The sequence below is a fragment of the Lineus longissimus genome, chromosome 3 (genome assembly GCF_910592395.1).
Source record: "Lineus longissimus chromosome 3, tnLinLong1.2, whole genome shotgun sequence".
NCBI lineage: Eukaryota > Metazoa > Nemertea > Pilidiophora > Heteronemertea > Lineidae > Lineus > Lineus longissimus.
The window spans coordinates 2,708,520-2,725,644 of NC_088310.1; the positions used below are offsets into that span (position 1 = coordinate 2,708,520).

Genomic DNA, 17,125 nt, shown 5'->3' on the forward strand with positions numbered 1-17,125 from the left:
CTTCATTGGACAATGTGGTGCTTTCTTCAGATTTATCGGATTCTGATTGGCTGAGAACCTGTGTATGTACACTGTACTGCCCGACAGGTTCAGGAAAAAATCGCTTACCGGCCACCTTACTTTTAGCAGTGTTTACATGTAGCCTGGACACGGCAGTGACGTCACTGCCGCGATATGAGTATACATGGCATGCATGGTATAGTGTGTATTGGAAGTGTTTTGGGATCAGTCATTGAATGACATTTTCCTATCCACCTTTTCACTATCTCACCGGCGATCAAAACGTAGTGACTGATAGATGTCAAGTCTAGAAACTGTCAAAGCACTGACCTGACCACACTGACACTAGACAGTGTACTTTCTACCAAAGACAGGTTAGTAATAATAGGGGCATTACCTGTGATTATCCAAATAAGTTGAGACTTTTCAGATTTCAATCCGTGACATAGTCATAATTTTTTTATAAAAGGGTTTGAGACTTTCACTTTCAGCATCGGAGTAAGCATCAAAATCAACTTCCTCAGTTAACCAATAACCTAATTAAAAGTAAGCCTATATATGTATTAAACATGAAGACAGATCTTTATGTATTCTTGATAGGCTCACCATGCAGTATATAATGATACATAACCAATAAGCATGAAATTAATCAATTAACTTTAATATCTAAACATTTATAATTACAGAGTACTGGTCTAATTTAACACTACCCTTGGCCCCGCCCAAATTCTGAAATGGGCTGTGGATCGTCCTCGGCAGCTGTTTCCCCGCAGCCTGAACGGCCAAATTCAGTCAAGAAAAACCAGCAGACACTGCCCAAGGAAGAGTTAGTAGTCACCACAGATGATGTGACTCCTCGAAGAAAGAAGAAAAGTGTGCTCAAGGAAAAGGCGAAGGCTCATCAGTCACCGTTAGATGAAAATTTTAACAAACCACCTCTACCTGCCACAGGTTAGTCCCTTTCTTCTTTGGGCATGTATTAGCAAGTATTAGCAAGTATTAGCAAGAATCGTTAATGTGTTTATCAATTCTTGGTATCCAGGTGCATAAAACTAATGATATCGTCTCTCTTTTTTGGCACCGTCTCCTCAAAATGTTTTAAACTTGGGTCCAGAAATCATCAAGTTGGCCCTGTCCGCCTTTCATCTGGTATAAAGTCCTGGTAACATGAATATTAGTCTGTATTGTCTAATTGGGCTTTGTAGAGTAAACTCTAAAATGGTTGAGCGCAACCCAAGATTTAGGGCTCAAATCAAAGCTTAAATGCAGTAACTCCTGCTTGTATAGGTAGATCTGACAGCTGATTTAAACTGTAAACTTTCTTCTGCAGTGCCAAAACCAGTTGCATTTGATGTGAATTTCGGAGATCAAGGAAGCGCATCAAGAAGACCATCATTACCGAGAAGATTATCTAGTGTAAGTAGCAGTATAAATCAAATCCTGTCAATGTGAATCCTGCCCCCCTCCTACACCGTAGAACTTGGGGGATAAAATATATTGTTCCAAAATATTCAGAAGCCCCCCTCCTGAAAGATTTGTGGAAGCTGTCTAAGTTGACAAAACAGACCCCTGTGCTGAGAAAATCACTAGTCTAATGGGGAGGGGATCTTTCCGGTCTAATTTAATTCAGTTTGATTGTGACTTATTTTGATGACTTTTCAGAGATTATCATTAGCCCCCCTTGAAAGTGCTCCAAAGTTAAGTTACGAAATGCTTTTAGAAAAACAGAGATTAGCAGAGGATAAGAGAGAAAAGGTGAGAAGAACTTTTTAATCAGGTATTGTCGTCAAAGGTATCCTGCTAAACATCCAACTCGATTTAACTTATTTTAGGATAGTGGCTCTTCTGCAGAATGTCGTAACACTGATTATGAACTCAAGAAGTTTAGAGCGGCCTGGAGATTTTTTTAGTTGAGTAAAACATCAGATAGGGTGGTGTTACTCATGGTTTTCTTATTGAGCAACTAGTGGTGGACACGTTCTATGATAGTATGATGACTTAACTATTTTTTTCACAGGCACTAGAGAAAAATAAAAAGCTTTCAAGGAGATCTTCAAAACGACGTCTAGAAATAATGCAGGCGAAGGAATTTGAGAAAGAACAGCAAGATTCTGAGGTAAGCTCAAAACGTTTTGGACCTAGTGGGTAAAAATTGGCATAGTCCTCTGTACCAACTGGGCTACCAACAGATGTGGACTGAAGTTGGATTCTGTAGGACTGTTCCTTCAAATACATGCACTTGAAATCTTAAAATGTTGATTTTGCAAACATTTGCGTCGCTTAGAAGTTCCCGGTTTACAGTATTACATGATAAACATTTTACTAGGTGAAAGACAAAGTTAAAACTGCCGAGGAGAAGAGGCAGGCGAAACTTGATGAGGTGCGAGAGAAGCAAAAGAAGAGGGAAGAAAGAGCGAGAAGAGCGAGGGAAAAGGTAAGTGGGGTGCTTTCTTGAATATTTGCATTGGAGTTTGTGTTGTTATTTTGATGATGAGTTGCAGGCATTATGTTCTTGATTAGTTTCCCCGCTTCATCTGCCACATCGTTGCATGCACCTGTGTTGACATGCAATTTTTATCGCATGCAGTAAACATTCCATGTCTTCTATTTAAAACACTAAGTCTGCTGTCTGTTTGAGGGCCGAATTGCCTAATGTTTATTTTCCTGTTGACAGGTTCGGAGAATGAGTGAACAGCCAGCTGAGGAAGCCCTGACTGTTGACGTTGAAAAAGATGACAACTTTAACAAGGATGACGATGGTGAGTGACACGACATTTCGGCCATCCGTTAATGCGTGGTTGATAAATCAGGTGGCTTTGTTGTGTTGCTTTGGTGATGCAAAACCTAGTTCCCTTTTAACATCTCGGTAAAACATGAAACTAAGGCGAGTCTTTTCAATACAACCATTTGACAAGACCAGATGGTTATTCCCATCCTTTTTTCCATTTCCGAATTTTGCAACTTTTGAGAAAGTACAGACAACTTTTCAACAGTAGCATAACTGTCCTACACCTGTGAAACCCGTTTTTGTCACTTTTTTGCCAACGTGTTCACACAATATAACAATATGATGATTTGGCTGCAGGTCGTACCCCTCGGCGTCTTCATAAAGAAGATGAACCGCTTGCTGGTTCAAGTTTCACTGATGATCAGGCCAGCGAGGACGTTATGATTGGGGGTACCTCGTTTAGGCTGGTGCATATTCCTTCTGAGAATTCCCCAAGGAATTCCCTTGACAGTACAGACAGAAAGTACTTGTTTCATTGATAAGCTTCTTTTGGCCTAAATCTGTGAAATAATACTCATTTATGCCACTATCAATCAGTGTCTTGTACGCCTCCTCCTCAAGGTTATGGTGCACTAATGACACAACCTCTAAGTCATGTGTTGAAGCCACAATATCCAATCACAACATTCAAAAACATAGTTGACATTAGTTATCATTCCATGCCCAAGCGAGACATAACTTTTTAGATAATAGACTTGTTGTGAGTCTGAGGAGGGCGATTGCATGATACACATTGATAATTGCATCAATCTTTCTGCGGAGTAGTTGCTCTTACCTTCAGTAGAATATGCACTGTGCAAACTAGTGTACACAACCTAAGGGTGCAACATATGCAGAGGTGCACTCCCTAATGTATCACTAATTTCACAAGATTTAATGATAGTGACTGTTTTTGGAACCCAACATCCCAACAAACCAGCTGAATGAGCTGGAAGGAGAAGCAGAATGATCATCAGCTACATGAAGATGCAATCAACCTTATCATCAATTTTGCATGGCTTCGTGGTTCGCCTTTGCCATATGTCACAAATCGCATTGTAGTTCTATATGCCTGTTAAATGCACAGTACAATATAGACATAATCTAAATCCATAATTGCATGTTTTTTCCACTTCTTTAACGCATTCTCAGACAACATGGAGAGTGGGTCAATAGGTGAGATCCTTTGTCTCGTAAAAGGTCTTGTTGACATTGATTTAGACCTTTTTTTTAAATTTCATCTGAAATATGACCTTTACTTTTGTTGATTTTGATTTGTTGTATTATTATTGGCTTGACTAGAGTGGCTTTTGGCAAAATTTCTGTTTGTTACTGAACAACAAAAATTTCGGTAAATGTTCAGATTATTTGGTATGTTGGCAAAAACACTAATTCCTTTTCTTTACACAGTTGATTCCTGGCTCAACGATGATGGCGATGCATTCTGCGAGGACCCAGAGGAACGATTACGCAAGAAAAATACGGCAGCTCGAGACGATAGCGGGAACTACAGCACTCGGGCAGTTAGTGCCAGCACTACTGATAGTTTCGATTATGCTTTCCAACGACAGAATGTGAAGCCACCTCTTCAGAATGGGATCATACGGGTGCAAGGTGTTGCCAATGGGGCAGCCGATGACTTTTTTGACTCATGATCGATGTTCACAGATAACCCATTTTCCATATAATGTGATAAAGTGCTACATTTCTCTGCTAGTTTACAAATGTCCTGCTTGAATCTGAAATACACATGCAATTTAGTAGTTGCACAATAACCGATGCAATATAACTTGGCATGTGTAATATTTTCATATTCTGGTGCAGATTGAAATTATTGAAATTTTTTCGGTTAATAATTAAAAACTTTGAAAATTCTGTCAATGCTAAATTGATGTGCTCGGGTCTTCTATGAGTGTTCTCTTGGTTATGATCTGAAGCATCTTTGTTATGATGAAGTTTTGTATCTGTGTTTTGAATATTATAAGTGATTGTTATGCCGACTCATGACTGTGATGGCTTTGTTAATTAAATTATGTAGATTTTGACACCTATGTTTCGATGAGTTTTTGTAGTGTGATTTTTAGCTTACATGGTTGAGCTTATGTCGTTAGTCTTGTCCGTTGTCTGTCCGTCCATCTAAAAGTCAATTCAACCTCCATGTCATTTCATCTGCAACTAAAAGATTCCCAGGTGAGCACAATGTCTCTAGGACATTTCACTTTATATTAGATTTAGGAAGCGTCTTTGGGGTAACATTGTGTTTATGTTCATCTTGGACATCAGTCGGTGCCTATACTGATGATGCCGGCAAAGTTTGCCACCTGTGGATTATATCATAGCTGATGTTATTACTCTTTATCATCGGTACATGCTCTGTTCAGCGACGTAATTTGACATCCAGTTTTCAGTGATGATCATGTCCTCACCACAGCCTCTGTTGGTTTGATGTTAGATTACTGCCATATAGAGGCTTATTTGAAGGATAAACGGTCTGTGAAAAATTTGACCTCCTGCATTCATATATCTTGCACACCTGAGAATGTACCGGTACGCACTAAACATTCTAAAGGTTTTACCCAAATTTCACCAGTACAATGTATAATGAACATTTTGTAATCAAGTAAGTGTTGTGCCATTGTTTTAAAGCTGGGTATTTAGTCTTCCAGTTTCATAAGTATTATTACCAACCTATTAGGGCAACGATGCTCTTTGCATGTGCGTGTACTCCAGATTTTAAGAAAAGCCGTTGATAATGAAACTTGTGCCTCGTTTACTTTATTTACCCTCATTCCTTCCATGTTCAACTACGACGCAACACAAAGACAGAGCCCAACTCTGCCAGAGTCACTGAAATCTGTCTCCTCCCTCAAGCAATGCCCAAAGCAGACAGAAGGTATTGGAGTAATTGAGTTTCCTGGTGTTTTAATCTGCTAATCCCCACTTGGTTACGAAGACAGTGGTCGAGGCGAGTTCATCCAGTGATCCCCACATCTTTGTCTTAATTTGATCTCCATCTGACTCAGCAATCCTGCAGTATGTGAGCTGGAACACAGGTACGGTTGGCACTCCCGCACGGACAAGCCTAGAGTTAATGTACATATTCCTCTGTGTGCGGGGCCAGAGAAGCAAAACAATTAACCCTGGATTTCCTCCGCGTGCAGGGTCAGCAGTGAACAAAGAAAACAAATTGCTAATGTTTATCAATATTCATTCATTAGACAACTAATGACCTGACATGAACATACATATAAGACTTTTTACACAATACAACATGTCCCATAACACAGCACTATTCCTCCAATTTTAGTATTGCACAACTTCACACATTTACACAGTAAAAGAGTAACGTTGGTCTGGGTTTTTTCACGCCCTGTTCAATGCTGTCAAGAGTTTTTTCAGTCGCTGAGGATGGGATTAAGTGTTTCGGGACATTACTAACTTGTCGGTATACGCATCTCAACAGGAATAAAATTTATATAGAATACTAAAGGCCACATTTTGAATAGAGGTTATAGAAATTATTTTCAAAACAACATAATTTCTACAGAAGCAAGTTCGTTCCAAAGCAGCATTTGCAAGGTTATTTCCTCCCAAGGAAATAACGTTATTTTCTCCTGTATGTACATTATGGAAAAGTATCAAATTCAATTCCAACTTCACATTCAAATCTTAAATTTCAAACTAACCTTGCATTTAATAATGGGCCTTATCATGTGAAATAAAGACCTTTTAACAACCAAGCATCTTTGATTTCTTAACCATGTTGAAAGTACAATTTAACTTTTAAAGTTTCACTCATACATTTCTAATCTGTCATCAAGTAAATATTGATGTATATAAATACGATATGAATATATACAAGTGCTACAAAATGAACAGAAAAATCTTCCTGAGAAGAAAGCAATACCTCATTCCACCCCAGTTACTCGGCATATATTTACACTTTCCTTTACCCATTTACACATGCAGCAATTTCGATAGCTTACAAAAGCTTTTTTTCTTCCAAAATGTGATTGAAATATTTTCGGAGCAAAAATCACAAATGTACTGTGGAGCCCTATCATAATGACCACATGTTCAGAAAATTATTGCAAATAACGACTTCATCAAATTTTCTTAGAGGAGCATACTGCAACACATTGTATTCATTTTGAAAAGTGTCAACGTTATCTTTTTGCTTCATGTCCAAATAGATAAGTACTGTATTTCTAGAATGTATTCATACAAAATATTTTGTGCTTAAAAAACTGACTGATCATAGAACAAATACAGAAAGATTACTGGTAAAAAATTCAAAATACTTTGGTATTACCTAGTTAGTCAATGTACAAATCTACAGGTACAGGGTACAGGTATTCATATTATTGGCCAAAACAACACCCTGGAGAATCAATTCTTCAGCTTGCCAAGAATCAGACTGTCCTTCCAACTTGCCAAGCTGGCTAGGCCACTAAGACAGATGATCGTTGCACGAATTTTTTTCCCAGTTCGATCCAAGAACATAAAATGCATACACTTTCCCCGGCTTACAGTGTCAGTCCAAAATACAATTAGGTTTGAGCTGGCCCAGTAGCTGGCTGCTTTTGCATCATGTATGGAACAGTGTTCGGTCGAATAAGTGGTGGAGGTTGCGGCCCACGATGGAGACTTGGCAGAAGGCGTGGCTGCTGAGGTCGCAGTGGAGGTGGCTGAACTGACGGTTGTCCTTGTTTCAGTAATGGTGGTGGGGCAGACGTAGTGGCAGGGGCGGGTGGAGGAGCAGCAGCAGACGGTGGCGCTGCAGACTGTCCATTCTGCTCTTTACCATTACCGTTTGTGACGACCGGCGTTGGCGTCGGTGACTCGGACTTCTCAGATTTGTCACCCTCACTCTGGAAACAAAGTTGAGAAATTCAAATGAATAATCATCAGTTTTAACTCTTTCAGTGCCAAGGACGTACATGTACGTCCTAAATATTAAGGTATTTTAGTTCCTCCAGACGACACCAGATGTCCCCAGCTACTCAAATGTGGTTCATATGGTTTCTCTGGCCTGGGGCGTCCAAATTGAATAATTTTTTCGACTGAGAGGGTGGGGTGGGGTTTGCCACCCCTCATTTTAGGTGAAAAATGGTGAAAATCGGCCAAAAATACCACTCCCTCAGAAAAATTTAGAACATAATCCTAGTATGCCCCTACTTATTACTGCTGTTTTATTGAAACAGGAGGTAAAGACAAAGGTTTTGAAGAATTTTGATGAGTGTATCTCAATTATTTTTGTGAGATTTCGGGTAGTGACAATGCCCAAAAATGCCCAAATCCTGGGCACTGAAAGAGTTAACTGTTTTTAAAAATTCCTGTTTATTATTAGTCTAGAGGTATACTAAAGACATTTATCTAAAACTTGACCAAAAAAAACCCAAATGAGACTTGGCACCACCCACCTTTTTGTCGATGTCAATATCGATGGATGACTCATCCGGGCCATGCTCGGCTTCAAATGCAGCTAGCACCTCATCCAAATTATAACGTCGCCGATAGTTCACAAAGAAACTGCGTACGTGCGCCTCAGTCTTGTTACCAATCACTTCAGCAATGGCTTTGAAGTCTTTGCCATATTTTCTAACTCCCTGCACGGCCAGTAATAACTCTTCATTTGTCCAACGTGCATTAATTCTATTGTTGTTCTGAAAAGAGCAAATCAAGTAAAACATTATAAAAGAAATCAAGAAGACATATCCGCCATCCCAGTTCATTTTTCACCCAGCTGTGATAAGTCTCCTGATAGTTGTAAAATGTTAATTGGAAGTCAGTTCGGGTGACCCCTCTCCCAAGACTGATGTGGAAAGACAGTGGAGGAATGAAGGTCCAGAAAACCAAAAGTAAAGAAGCAAATGAAGCAGAGGAAAGGTAGGAAAACTGCACCCAGTGGGGAAGCTTGATGTTACCGGTTATGCACACTCAACAGAGGCCGAGTTATAAATCAATACCAGCCACTTTTACAATTCTTTTCCTCACAACAGAGAAATGACTGAATGTGTTGACAATTATAATATAATAGTAGTGCAAGGACAGTAATAGTTCATGGTATATAAGAAGCACATAGGAAAAGCCTAAAATAAATCAGGAGGCAACTCACCTCTGGGGGCCTGAGATTATCAACTCCTGGTGTTGTAACCTGAACATACTGGCTGATCACCTGCTTGTTATTGCGCACCTGAAGTCAAAACACAGACTGACTATCAGTAAAGTGGTCACTGGGGCTAAAGCCGAAAGAGGGCCAAGGGTTTGAACTTTCTTGCATACTTTTGTTACAAAGTTCTCAACACCAGAACTTATACATATCTGGACTCGCTTAATTTTAAAGATTATAATCAACAGAGTCACAGCCAGGTGTCTACTCTAGATATTTTCACAGCCACAGGCCCTGATGGATGACAATATTATATAATGATTTAATACCAAGTCGGAATAGGGGAAAGATGGTAGATATTAATGATTATTTCTAATGATAGAACACACACAAGAGGAAAGACAAGGCTCTCAAAAAGAAAAAGTATGCTTACATGCAAAATACTAAAAGTTACAGGGGGTTATAGTCCAAAGTTGACAACTGCAGAGAGATCCGCCTTTACACTTTAACCTCGGACCATCCTAAAACCTTTCAGTCGGACTCAAGATTCTCCGACAGTGCTACAACCTGAGCATTTCTCAGGGATTCAGGCAAGTCAGACAAATACACCTGCCTCATGGCACACACCGACTCTCGGCTTTGAACCAGAAGCCTCTTGACCGCTTGAACACCAGCGATCACAGCGGCTCCACATGCCGAAGACGCAGCACCAAGATTGATCAACACCCCTAATTACCTGTCGTTTCAGTGACACTATCTCCACATCCAACTGTTTGAGGATCGCATCTCCCTGGGCAGCTGGACCCGTAGCCATCGCTAAAAAATCATCATGATTAAGATACATCCCCCTTGGCGGCTTTCTACGACTTTTGATTGGGTTGTGACGTCCGGCATGTTGGCTTTCATGCTTACGAGGGCCAACATTTGATCGCATAAGACCAGTTCTCCTAGAAAAAGAACAGGGGAAGGTTAGTTTAAGAAAGGTCAGCTTTTTTGATGGGCGAACCTATCACGCAGCAGAAGATCTAAAGCCTGATTAATAAAATTGTGAAGCTAAAACCTGTGGACTGAATCTTGAACACCTTGGAACTTCTAATGACTAGTAATTTTGTAAAACACATCACAACAGCGGCTTGAATTACCTAGACATCGGATATCAATTTGGTACAAGTCAAGAGACGACAAGAGAAAAGACCAAATCTCCTTGGTATTAACGGAAAGTGACCTGCTTTGGTAAAGAAACATTTTCAAGGAGAAATTGAATGAATATTTTACCTCCAGTATTGGTAGCAAGAATTACATAAAGATCCCTTTGGTGTTGAGTGCAGTTGAGAAACATTCATGGCACAGTTTGAACATGCACTTTTTCCCTCTTCTGATTTCTGAAATGGGTAGGGGTAGCATTAGCAATAAAAATACATTGCCACCGGGAAAATAACTTATTAGTTTTTATCAAAAGCAGGAGGAAAATTAGCTTGAGTATTATCTTTCATACACTATGGATTTCATTAGTACTATTGCGGACAGAGGTAGCCTGATTACGTCAGCTGACCTCGGTGAGTGTCTATCAGAACAAGACAGAAGAAGTTTTATTGATGGTGGTATTCTGTCGGTCAGAACAAGACAGAAGCAGGAGTTCTACAGGTAATCAGTGGCTGTGTGTTTATCAGGACAAGACAGAAGTAGGAGTTTTACTGGTAGACTAGAAAGTGTGTCTATCAGAAAAAGACTGAAGCAGGGGTTTTACTGGTAGGAAGTGTGTGTATCAGAAAAAGACCAAAGCAGGAGTTCTACTGGAAGTGGTAGTGGTTATGTGTCTATCAGAACCAGACAGAAGCAGGTGTTATTTTGATGGTGAGTCTACAGAACCAGACTAAAGTGAAAATTGTGTTACTGGCGGTGGTATGTCCATCAGTAACTCAAGAGAGAAGCCAAAGCAGTTCTATTCTAAGCAGGCTGAGTGATACATGGGTAACTCACCCCATTTTCTTTGGAATGCTCAAAATCACTGTCACTGTTACCACTCACATCAGAGCCTCCATCACTGTCATCTTCTCTGTGATTAGCCAGCTTCTTTGCCTGCCGGTCCATCAGACTTGTTCGTGACCTTGTCTTCTTCCATGAGTAGTAGTACCGCACTAAGCTTGGAATTGATTTATCTGGCAGCTAAAACAGAAATGATTTGTGTGATTTTAGTTTCTTAATTAGATACAATTATAATTACCGGTATATTGGTGGAGAAAACAGAAGTCTAGTCGAGCAGCTTTTTTACATGTTCTACTCTAAGAAATATACTCGGTCAGTCTCTTGTCGTACTCGTAGTTTCTTCAAGTTTAATTTATAACAAATGCTTTTTAGGTTGGGTATAAGCCGGAGTCACTAAATGACTCATCAGGCAGGAGATTGCAAGGGACAACAAAATGTCTTGGACAACTTGCCCTATTGGCAACAGCTCAGGAAACCTCAACATCGACCACTGAAGGCCAAGGTCACAGTGTATCATCACGAGCTATTAATTTTCAACAGGAAACAAAATACCAAATTGATTAAGAATCTTACCATCTGTCTTATTCGATGAAAACTCTTCCCATGAAAACTGAAGGCTTGTTCGAACAATACTTTGTCCTCGACAGTCCATTCATCTGGGAAGGGGGTAAAGTTTGCCAGATCGCCAAGGGCCTTTTCAACATTATGCTTGTGCCAAAATAACATACCAAGAGCCTGAGAAAGAAGAGATATTAGGATAAGACTACTGTAACCGGAGCTAGGATTAGGAAATATTGTTAGACTTTTGACAAAAGTAATGGTCCAATACATCACTATTCACTACAACTACAAGCCATTCCTATCATTTGTTAGCAACAAATTTAAAACATATGTCTGTCAAGATTATCTGAAATTCTCCCTTAAATAAAACACAATATCTCTTCTCCCAAAGAAAGAAGACATGGAATAGATATACAATGTTTTGTAGCATAGATGCTCTCTAGCACTATAGAGAAAAACAAACAGACTTCCGAATCCTTAATTTTCCTCTAATTCTAAGTTTATAGCCAACAATATCACAACCAGAATTAAATGTATTACCTGCTCAGTATTGTACCCATGTCTTTCTTTTGCTATGGTTGTGTACTCATCGACTTTGGCATCAGGGAGTTCTGGACTAGGTGCCCAAACAAGCATAGCATCTGGCTTCGTTGAATACTCCAGCCGGGCTTGTTCTGTAGTAAAAGAAAGACCAACGCAATATAAAAATGTGTCAAACGTCATTAGCACCTTTAAGTTTTATCTATCTTTGGTATTCACAGATCAATTTTGCCACAGCAAGCTGAAACCAAAGCTGACTCATAATACATAGTCTTTTCAATGGGGGCTAGGGGGGGGGGGGCAGAAAACTGGGGAGGTTGAACCTAACTACATGTACTTCTCTTAATCATTTTTGGTCAATTGAACTCCCTTAATGAAGAATCACTGTAAACTTGCCGCATGAAACAGTCCCCAATGCTAAATAGCTCAACTTAAATAACACACAGGAGGAAACAAGTTTTGAGATGGCCCCCTTAGTGTAAAATCAATAATAGCCCACATCAGCCATAGAAGAATACACTGTTAACCCATCCAGGGCAAGTCACTGCAAATAGAATACTGTGTGCAATAAATGAAGGCTTTAATAATCATGTTGTGTTAACCCCTTCCTACCACAAACTACTAGTGACTGGGATAACTGGAAGTGGAACTCTGATCAATATGAAATAAAAGTTGATGTGATGTGGAATGCATGCAAATGTAATGCCAGCAATTTGCACTGAATGATAAGGAATCATATCGATGGATCAGAATTTGTAAAGCTGGTACCTCCATTATAGAAATATGAAGGTTTTTTTGTCATTTCTTTCTCAGAAACTAACTATGGTTTTCACCAAGGCCCCAAAAATCAACCCCAAGACAGAAAAGCTGCTTAGTGCTTGGGTTGATAGCACTGAACAGAAACCTAAATTCTCTTAAAAATCCAAATGAATCCTGTAAATAGATTAGAAAATTACAATTCCAAAATTCGCTGTCCAGTAGTAAGTACCGGCTATCAAAGTTTAGTGAGGCCTTTAGTAAATAGTTTGCACTCCCGAACAATAAATTGATGTTAGGCCTACCAAATACCAACCATACCCATACTTCAATACTTGGCCAAGGCAACTGTGTAATATGCGGCTGACCTTAGCCTTGGTTGGTGCTTTCATTGTGGCAACTACATTTGTTTACTGTGTGGGCACTAGCAGCTGTGTGGCAGCTAAGGCCTAAGGTATAATTTCGTTGCCATAGCAACCAACTAGTTGACTAAATAATGAACAATGGCTTCCATAACAGGCAAACGTATGCTGCAGCACTTTAAAAACATGCTATCAGTGTCTGAACTGAGAACACAGATCAGAGTGAAACAACAAAACATGTTGAAGCCATCTCCTTTTGTAACTATACATGATCCTTATAGGCCACCGTAGAAAAAACAGCATCTTACCAGCGTTGTATTCTGGCACAAAAGCCTGGAAATCTCCACCAACCCGCATGCCGTTCTCTGGAAAACACAATGTGATTCAAGTTTTAGATCTTTGTAATATATGAGTAGCTTTATTTTCGAAGTTGGTGAAGTTAGACTAAAGTTTGAACGAGAAAAAAATCGGATACCGCTTACCAGAATCCGAGTCGTCAGTGGCGCTGCTGTCGTCAGACAAATGACCATTCGGGCTCGGGCCACGAGAACGGCCCCCGTTTTTGCCTTCATCGAAGTTTCTCTCCGCGGTTACCATCCCCACGCGAAGAAAATTCCTCAACCGGCCCCTTCGATCAATGCTTGCGGTTTATTTTCAAGTTTTCTACGAGAAAATGTGATTTGCGTTCAAAACTTCTCTCTCTGCTTTCGCACCGACTGCAACTTCTTAAAGCTGTGACTACAGAGTAGTGAAATGGCTAACAAAAATAGAGTTCCAAGTAAAAAACATTGCTGAAATGTAACAAACACATTTAAACAAAGTAAGAATGTTAATCTAATGAATGAAATGATATCTTTGAATGAAATATTGAAGTATTGTACATATATTCTAACTTTATAAGAATACGTGTCGTTAGCGCGGATTGATATAAACAGGTGCTTGAACGGCAATGGGCCTATACTTGAAAGCAGACAAGAAACAGCGTTTGTGTGAAATATTATAGAAAAAGCGATGTCCATCTATTTTTCTTTGGAAATACCTCAAATTATTTATTTCAACGGTTAATTGGAATCCAATAAAAAGAAATTACTATCTAAATTAAGTGACACGTTTTTGCCAAAGTATGCATTGTTAATTGTTCTAATTAGATGATTTATGAAAAAATGTGTGAACAAAGGAATGAGACACCGTAGCAAAAACTTGTATCTGCTATTTGGGGATAAAAATGCAGTTTTATGCATATTAATCTCTGGTCTAAGCTGATTCGAAAATTGTTTGTTAATCTTTTAATGTCAACCGCCAATCCCATCTCATAAAATTGCTTAAGCAATGATGTGATGTGTGATGGACCAAAGGAAGAATCGAACCCAAGAATATGGTCTTCAAGCTCTTTGCACTATCAGTGTCACAACCAATCAATTACTTGAACAAGTTGGGTTAACACGAGCTGAACACCATAGTTTAACCCTTTCTTGTCCGTAACATTGAGCCATTTTTATAATAGGCATTGACAAGTATCGTCTGCCATGGCACTCTGCACTCCGGACACAGTGGATCGGCCTCTTCCCCTACCAGCCAGATTACTTCATTCTGGTCGTGAGTTTCCTATATGTGAGATTTCCCTATGTGTGAGGTCTCCGCGCTCCAGGTACCTGCTTCTCATGAACTTCGCTATGAATGGCCTAATACTTTTTAAATAAATATTTCTCCCTGTATCTCTCTTTCGAATAAACTATATGATCCGAAAACAATCGACCTCCCTGTACTGTGAAAATTTAATCAGAGCTTGGAGCTGCCATTTTAATGATGAGAAAGATGGTTTGCCCTTCAAAAAATGTAATGAGCCATTACCGGCTACCACACCATCAGTCGTGATTGGCATACAGTAGCCGGTAAGGAAATATCCCGAAAATTGAGGCAATTTACTCGAACTGTCGCCCTGACATTACAAACATTTTATTATTTCTGCCAAGCATTGTCCTCTAAAGTAAGAATATTTACCCACCGATATTTCGACAATTCCATGCCGCAGTCCACATTGAATTTGGAGACCGATGGCCGAGGGGAAGGGCGATCTCAAGTCACCAGCCGTCCATCATCTCTCGAGCTGAACAAAGTTTCGTGCACTGCTTTGATCGAGCGCTGACTGGCAAGGCAATTGCATTGACAATTCATGTGCGTAGATTTGAGATTGCCGGGGAAGGCATCCAGCATCCAGGGAGGGCATTCAACATCTATGCAGACGTTTGTTTAATAAACGCTGCGCAGGAGTGTAATACCTAAGCTCCAACGACACCAACAACAGCAATATCTAACAGCGCCACAGTTTGGCAAACGGTGGAACTGAAAAAATGTTTTGACGCCGGGAAATTCAAAGTTACAATTTTTGGTTTGATGAAGAAAAAAGACAAGTAACCTAAAAAAGAAGAGAAACATGTTTTGTTACTCTTCGCAAAATGAATGAGTATTGTTCAAAGAACAACCTGCACTTGTAAATCACATGGTAGAAGGTCAGAACGGTAACAAAATAATCGGTTTATAAACCAAGCATGCAAATAATAGAGAAAAAGCTCCACCCCTCCTCTGTCATCATTATGCCCTCTTCATGCTATAGGGGGCCTAGTAGCCCCTCTATTTGTATTTTAATCAGAGTTAATGAACCATTTATTAGCCATTTTGTTACAACAAACACAAAAATATTATTTTGCTCATTTCAGGATTTTTAATCTCAACTGTGGAGAATGGCTCAGAAGGACTTTGCACAACCTGATATATTTGAGCTTTATGATATCTCCAATGGAAATGATGATTCTGAGCCTGATACAACTGACCTTTACTGCACAGAGGATTTCCTAAATAACAATACAGAACATGTCAAAAGAACATCGAGGGATACAACATCAGTTGCTAATCAGCCCAAAAATAGTCAAACTTTTGAGAGCAGACCAGATGCCAGAAACCTCGAAATGCATTATCAATTTGAAGAGAACGAAGAAATCAACTCATTTGCACTATACTATTCTGATCTGATAGCAAGAAATGAACAGAATGCTCAATATTCAAAGTGTGATCCAACTTGTCTTGATTATGTTAGTGTTCCATTATCTTGTCTCTATTCTGAAGAAGACAATATACCTCCACCAGAAGTGGCGACCATTGTGGACACCGTGCCAAACATAGTGTTGGTCTTAAATCCTCAACTGCATTCGGATGCTGTGGAAATCACTTCAGATACCTCTGATTTCTCTGGTGATGAACCTAGTTCTGTAAGTCAGCAAGTTCCAAACTTTGGCGATGAATTATATGACAGTCCAGACGATCAGTGGGTTCATGAAGAAGAAGAAGAGTCACCAACACGATTTTTGTTGTCTTGTCGTTCAGGTGATCAGGTTGTACCAAACTTTTTCATGGAGGAATAGTGTTCGAATTGGCTGGCTCTGAAGGAACTGCTGTGGTTGCAATATTGATCCAATATTAGGCTTATTCTGGAGCAGCCTTATTTGTTTTTTAACCTGTTGTTATCGTTTGATCATTCTGTTGGTAACATGTTGCTTTAAATATTTGATGATCTGGCATTTGTTTTTACAAATATTTGTTGTTAATACTTGAGGATTTTATGAAATTATACAAGAAGTCATTTTTTAAAATACACTTCTAGGTTACTTGTTGTCGTTGTTTACATACCATTTTTATCATGTTCCTGTTTTGATGTCTTATTTTATCTGACTCCCTGGTCACCAATAGTATTGTATCAGAATTTGGACATTAAAATAATTGCTTATTTATTGTAAATTTTTGGTGTTGTTACATGTACATAATGTGTCGGTTGCTCGAAATAACAGTATTTCAAAAAAATACTCATACAGTTAGATTTCATTTCTTTTGCATATACCTACATGATTGAGCACAACACTTAGTTGGGGAAACTAATGTAGTTGTTATTAATCAACCAATTAGCTTCTGATGAATATACGGTTGTACCCCTCTTGTGATACCCACTTCATGGAGTTGTCTTCCAAAAGTTCATTATGAGGACAATGT

The 17,125-nt window shown here is 39.3% G+C and overlaps 2 protein-coding genes across 5 annotated transcripts; one reads left to right on the top strand and one right to left on the bottom strand.

Moving 5' to 3' along the window:
* Positions 1–202: 202 nt before the first annotated feature.
* On the top strand, positions 203–5,510 carry LOC135485369 (uncharacterized). 3 transcript variants are annotated; one of them, XM_064767308.1, is made up of 9 exons: positions 203–374; positions 687–951; positions 1,331–1,416; positions 1,663–1,755; positions 2,018–2,116; positions 2,327–2,434; positions 2,675–2,759; positions 3,920–3,943; positions 4,178–5,510. In XM_064767308.1, the coding sequence occupies exons 2-9, from the start codon at positions 735–737 to the stop codon at positions 4,420–4,422; spliced, it is 957 nt and encodes a 318-aa protein (XP_064623378.1). In that variant the 5' UTR covers positions 203–374; positions 687–734; the 3' UTR covers positions 4,423–5,510. The 3 variants fall into 3 exon arrangements, with proteins under 3 accessions (XP_064623378.1, XP_064623381.1, XP_064623380.1); XM_064767311.1 differs by lacking the exon at positions 3,920–3,943 and adding an exon at positions 3,086–3,251 and having other exon boundaries at positions 4,178–4,302; XM_064767310.1 differs by lacking the exon at positions 3,920–3,943.
* Positions 5,511–5,969: 459 nt separating this feature from the next.
* Positions 5,970–13,810, bottom strand: LOC135485370 (REST corepressor 3-like). 2 transcript variants are annotated; one of them, XM_064767313.1, is made up of 10 exons: positions 13,567–13,810; positions 13,393–13,449; positions 11,967–12,100; positions 11,439–11,600; positions 10,908–11,045; positions 10,155–10,261; positions 9,616–9,826; positions 8,886–8,963; positions 8,191–8,433; positions 5,970–7,638 (listed from the first exon to the last, which is right to left on the bottom strand). In XM_064767313.1, exons 1-10 carry the CDS (start codon positions 13,679–13,681, stop codon positions 7,318–7,320), a joined length of 1,566 nt encoding a protein of 521 aa, XP_064623383.1. In that variant the 5' UTR covers positions 13,682–13,810; the 3' UTR covers positions 5,970–7,317. The 2 variants fall into 2 exon arrangements, with proteins under 2 accessions (XP_064623383.1, XP_064623382.1); XM_064767312.1 differs by having other exon boundaries at positions 10,860–11,045.
* Positions 13,811–17,125: the final 3,315 nt, after the last annotated feature.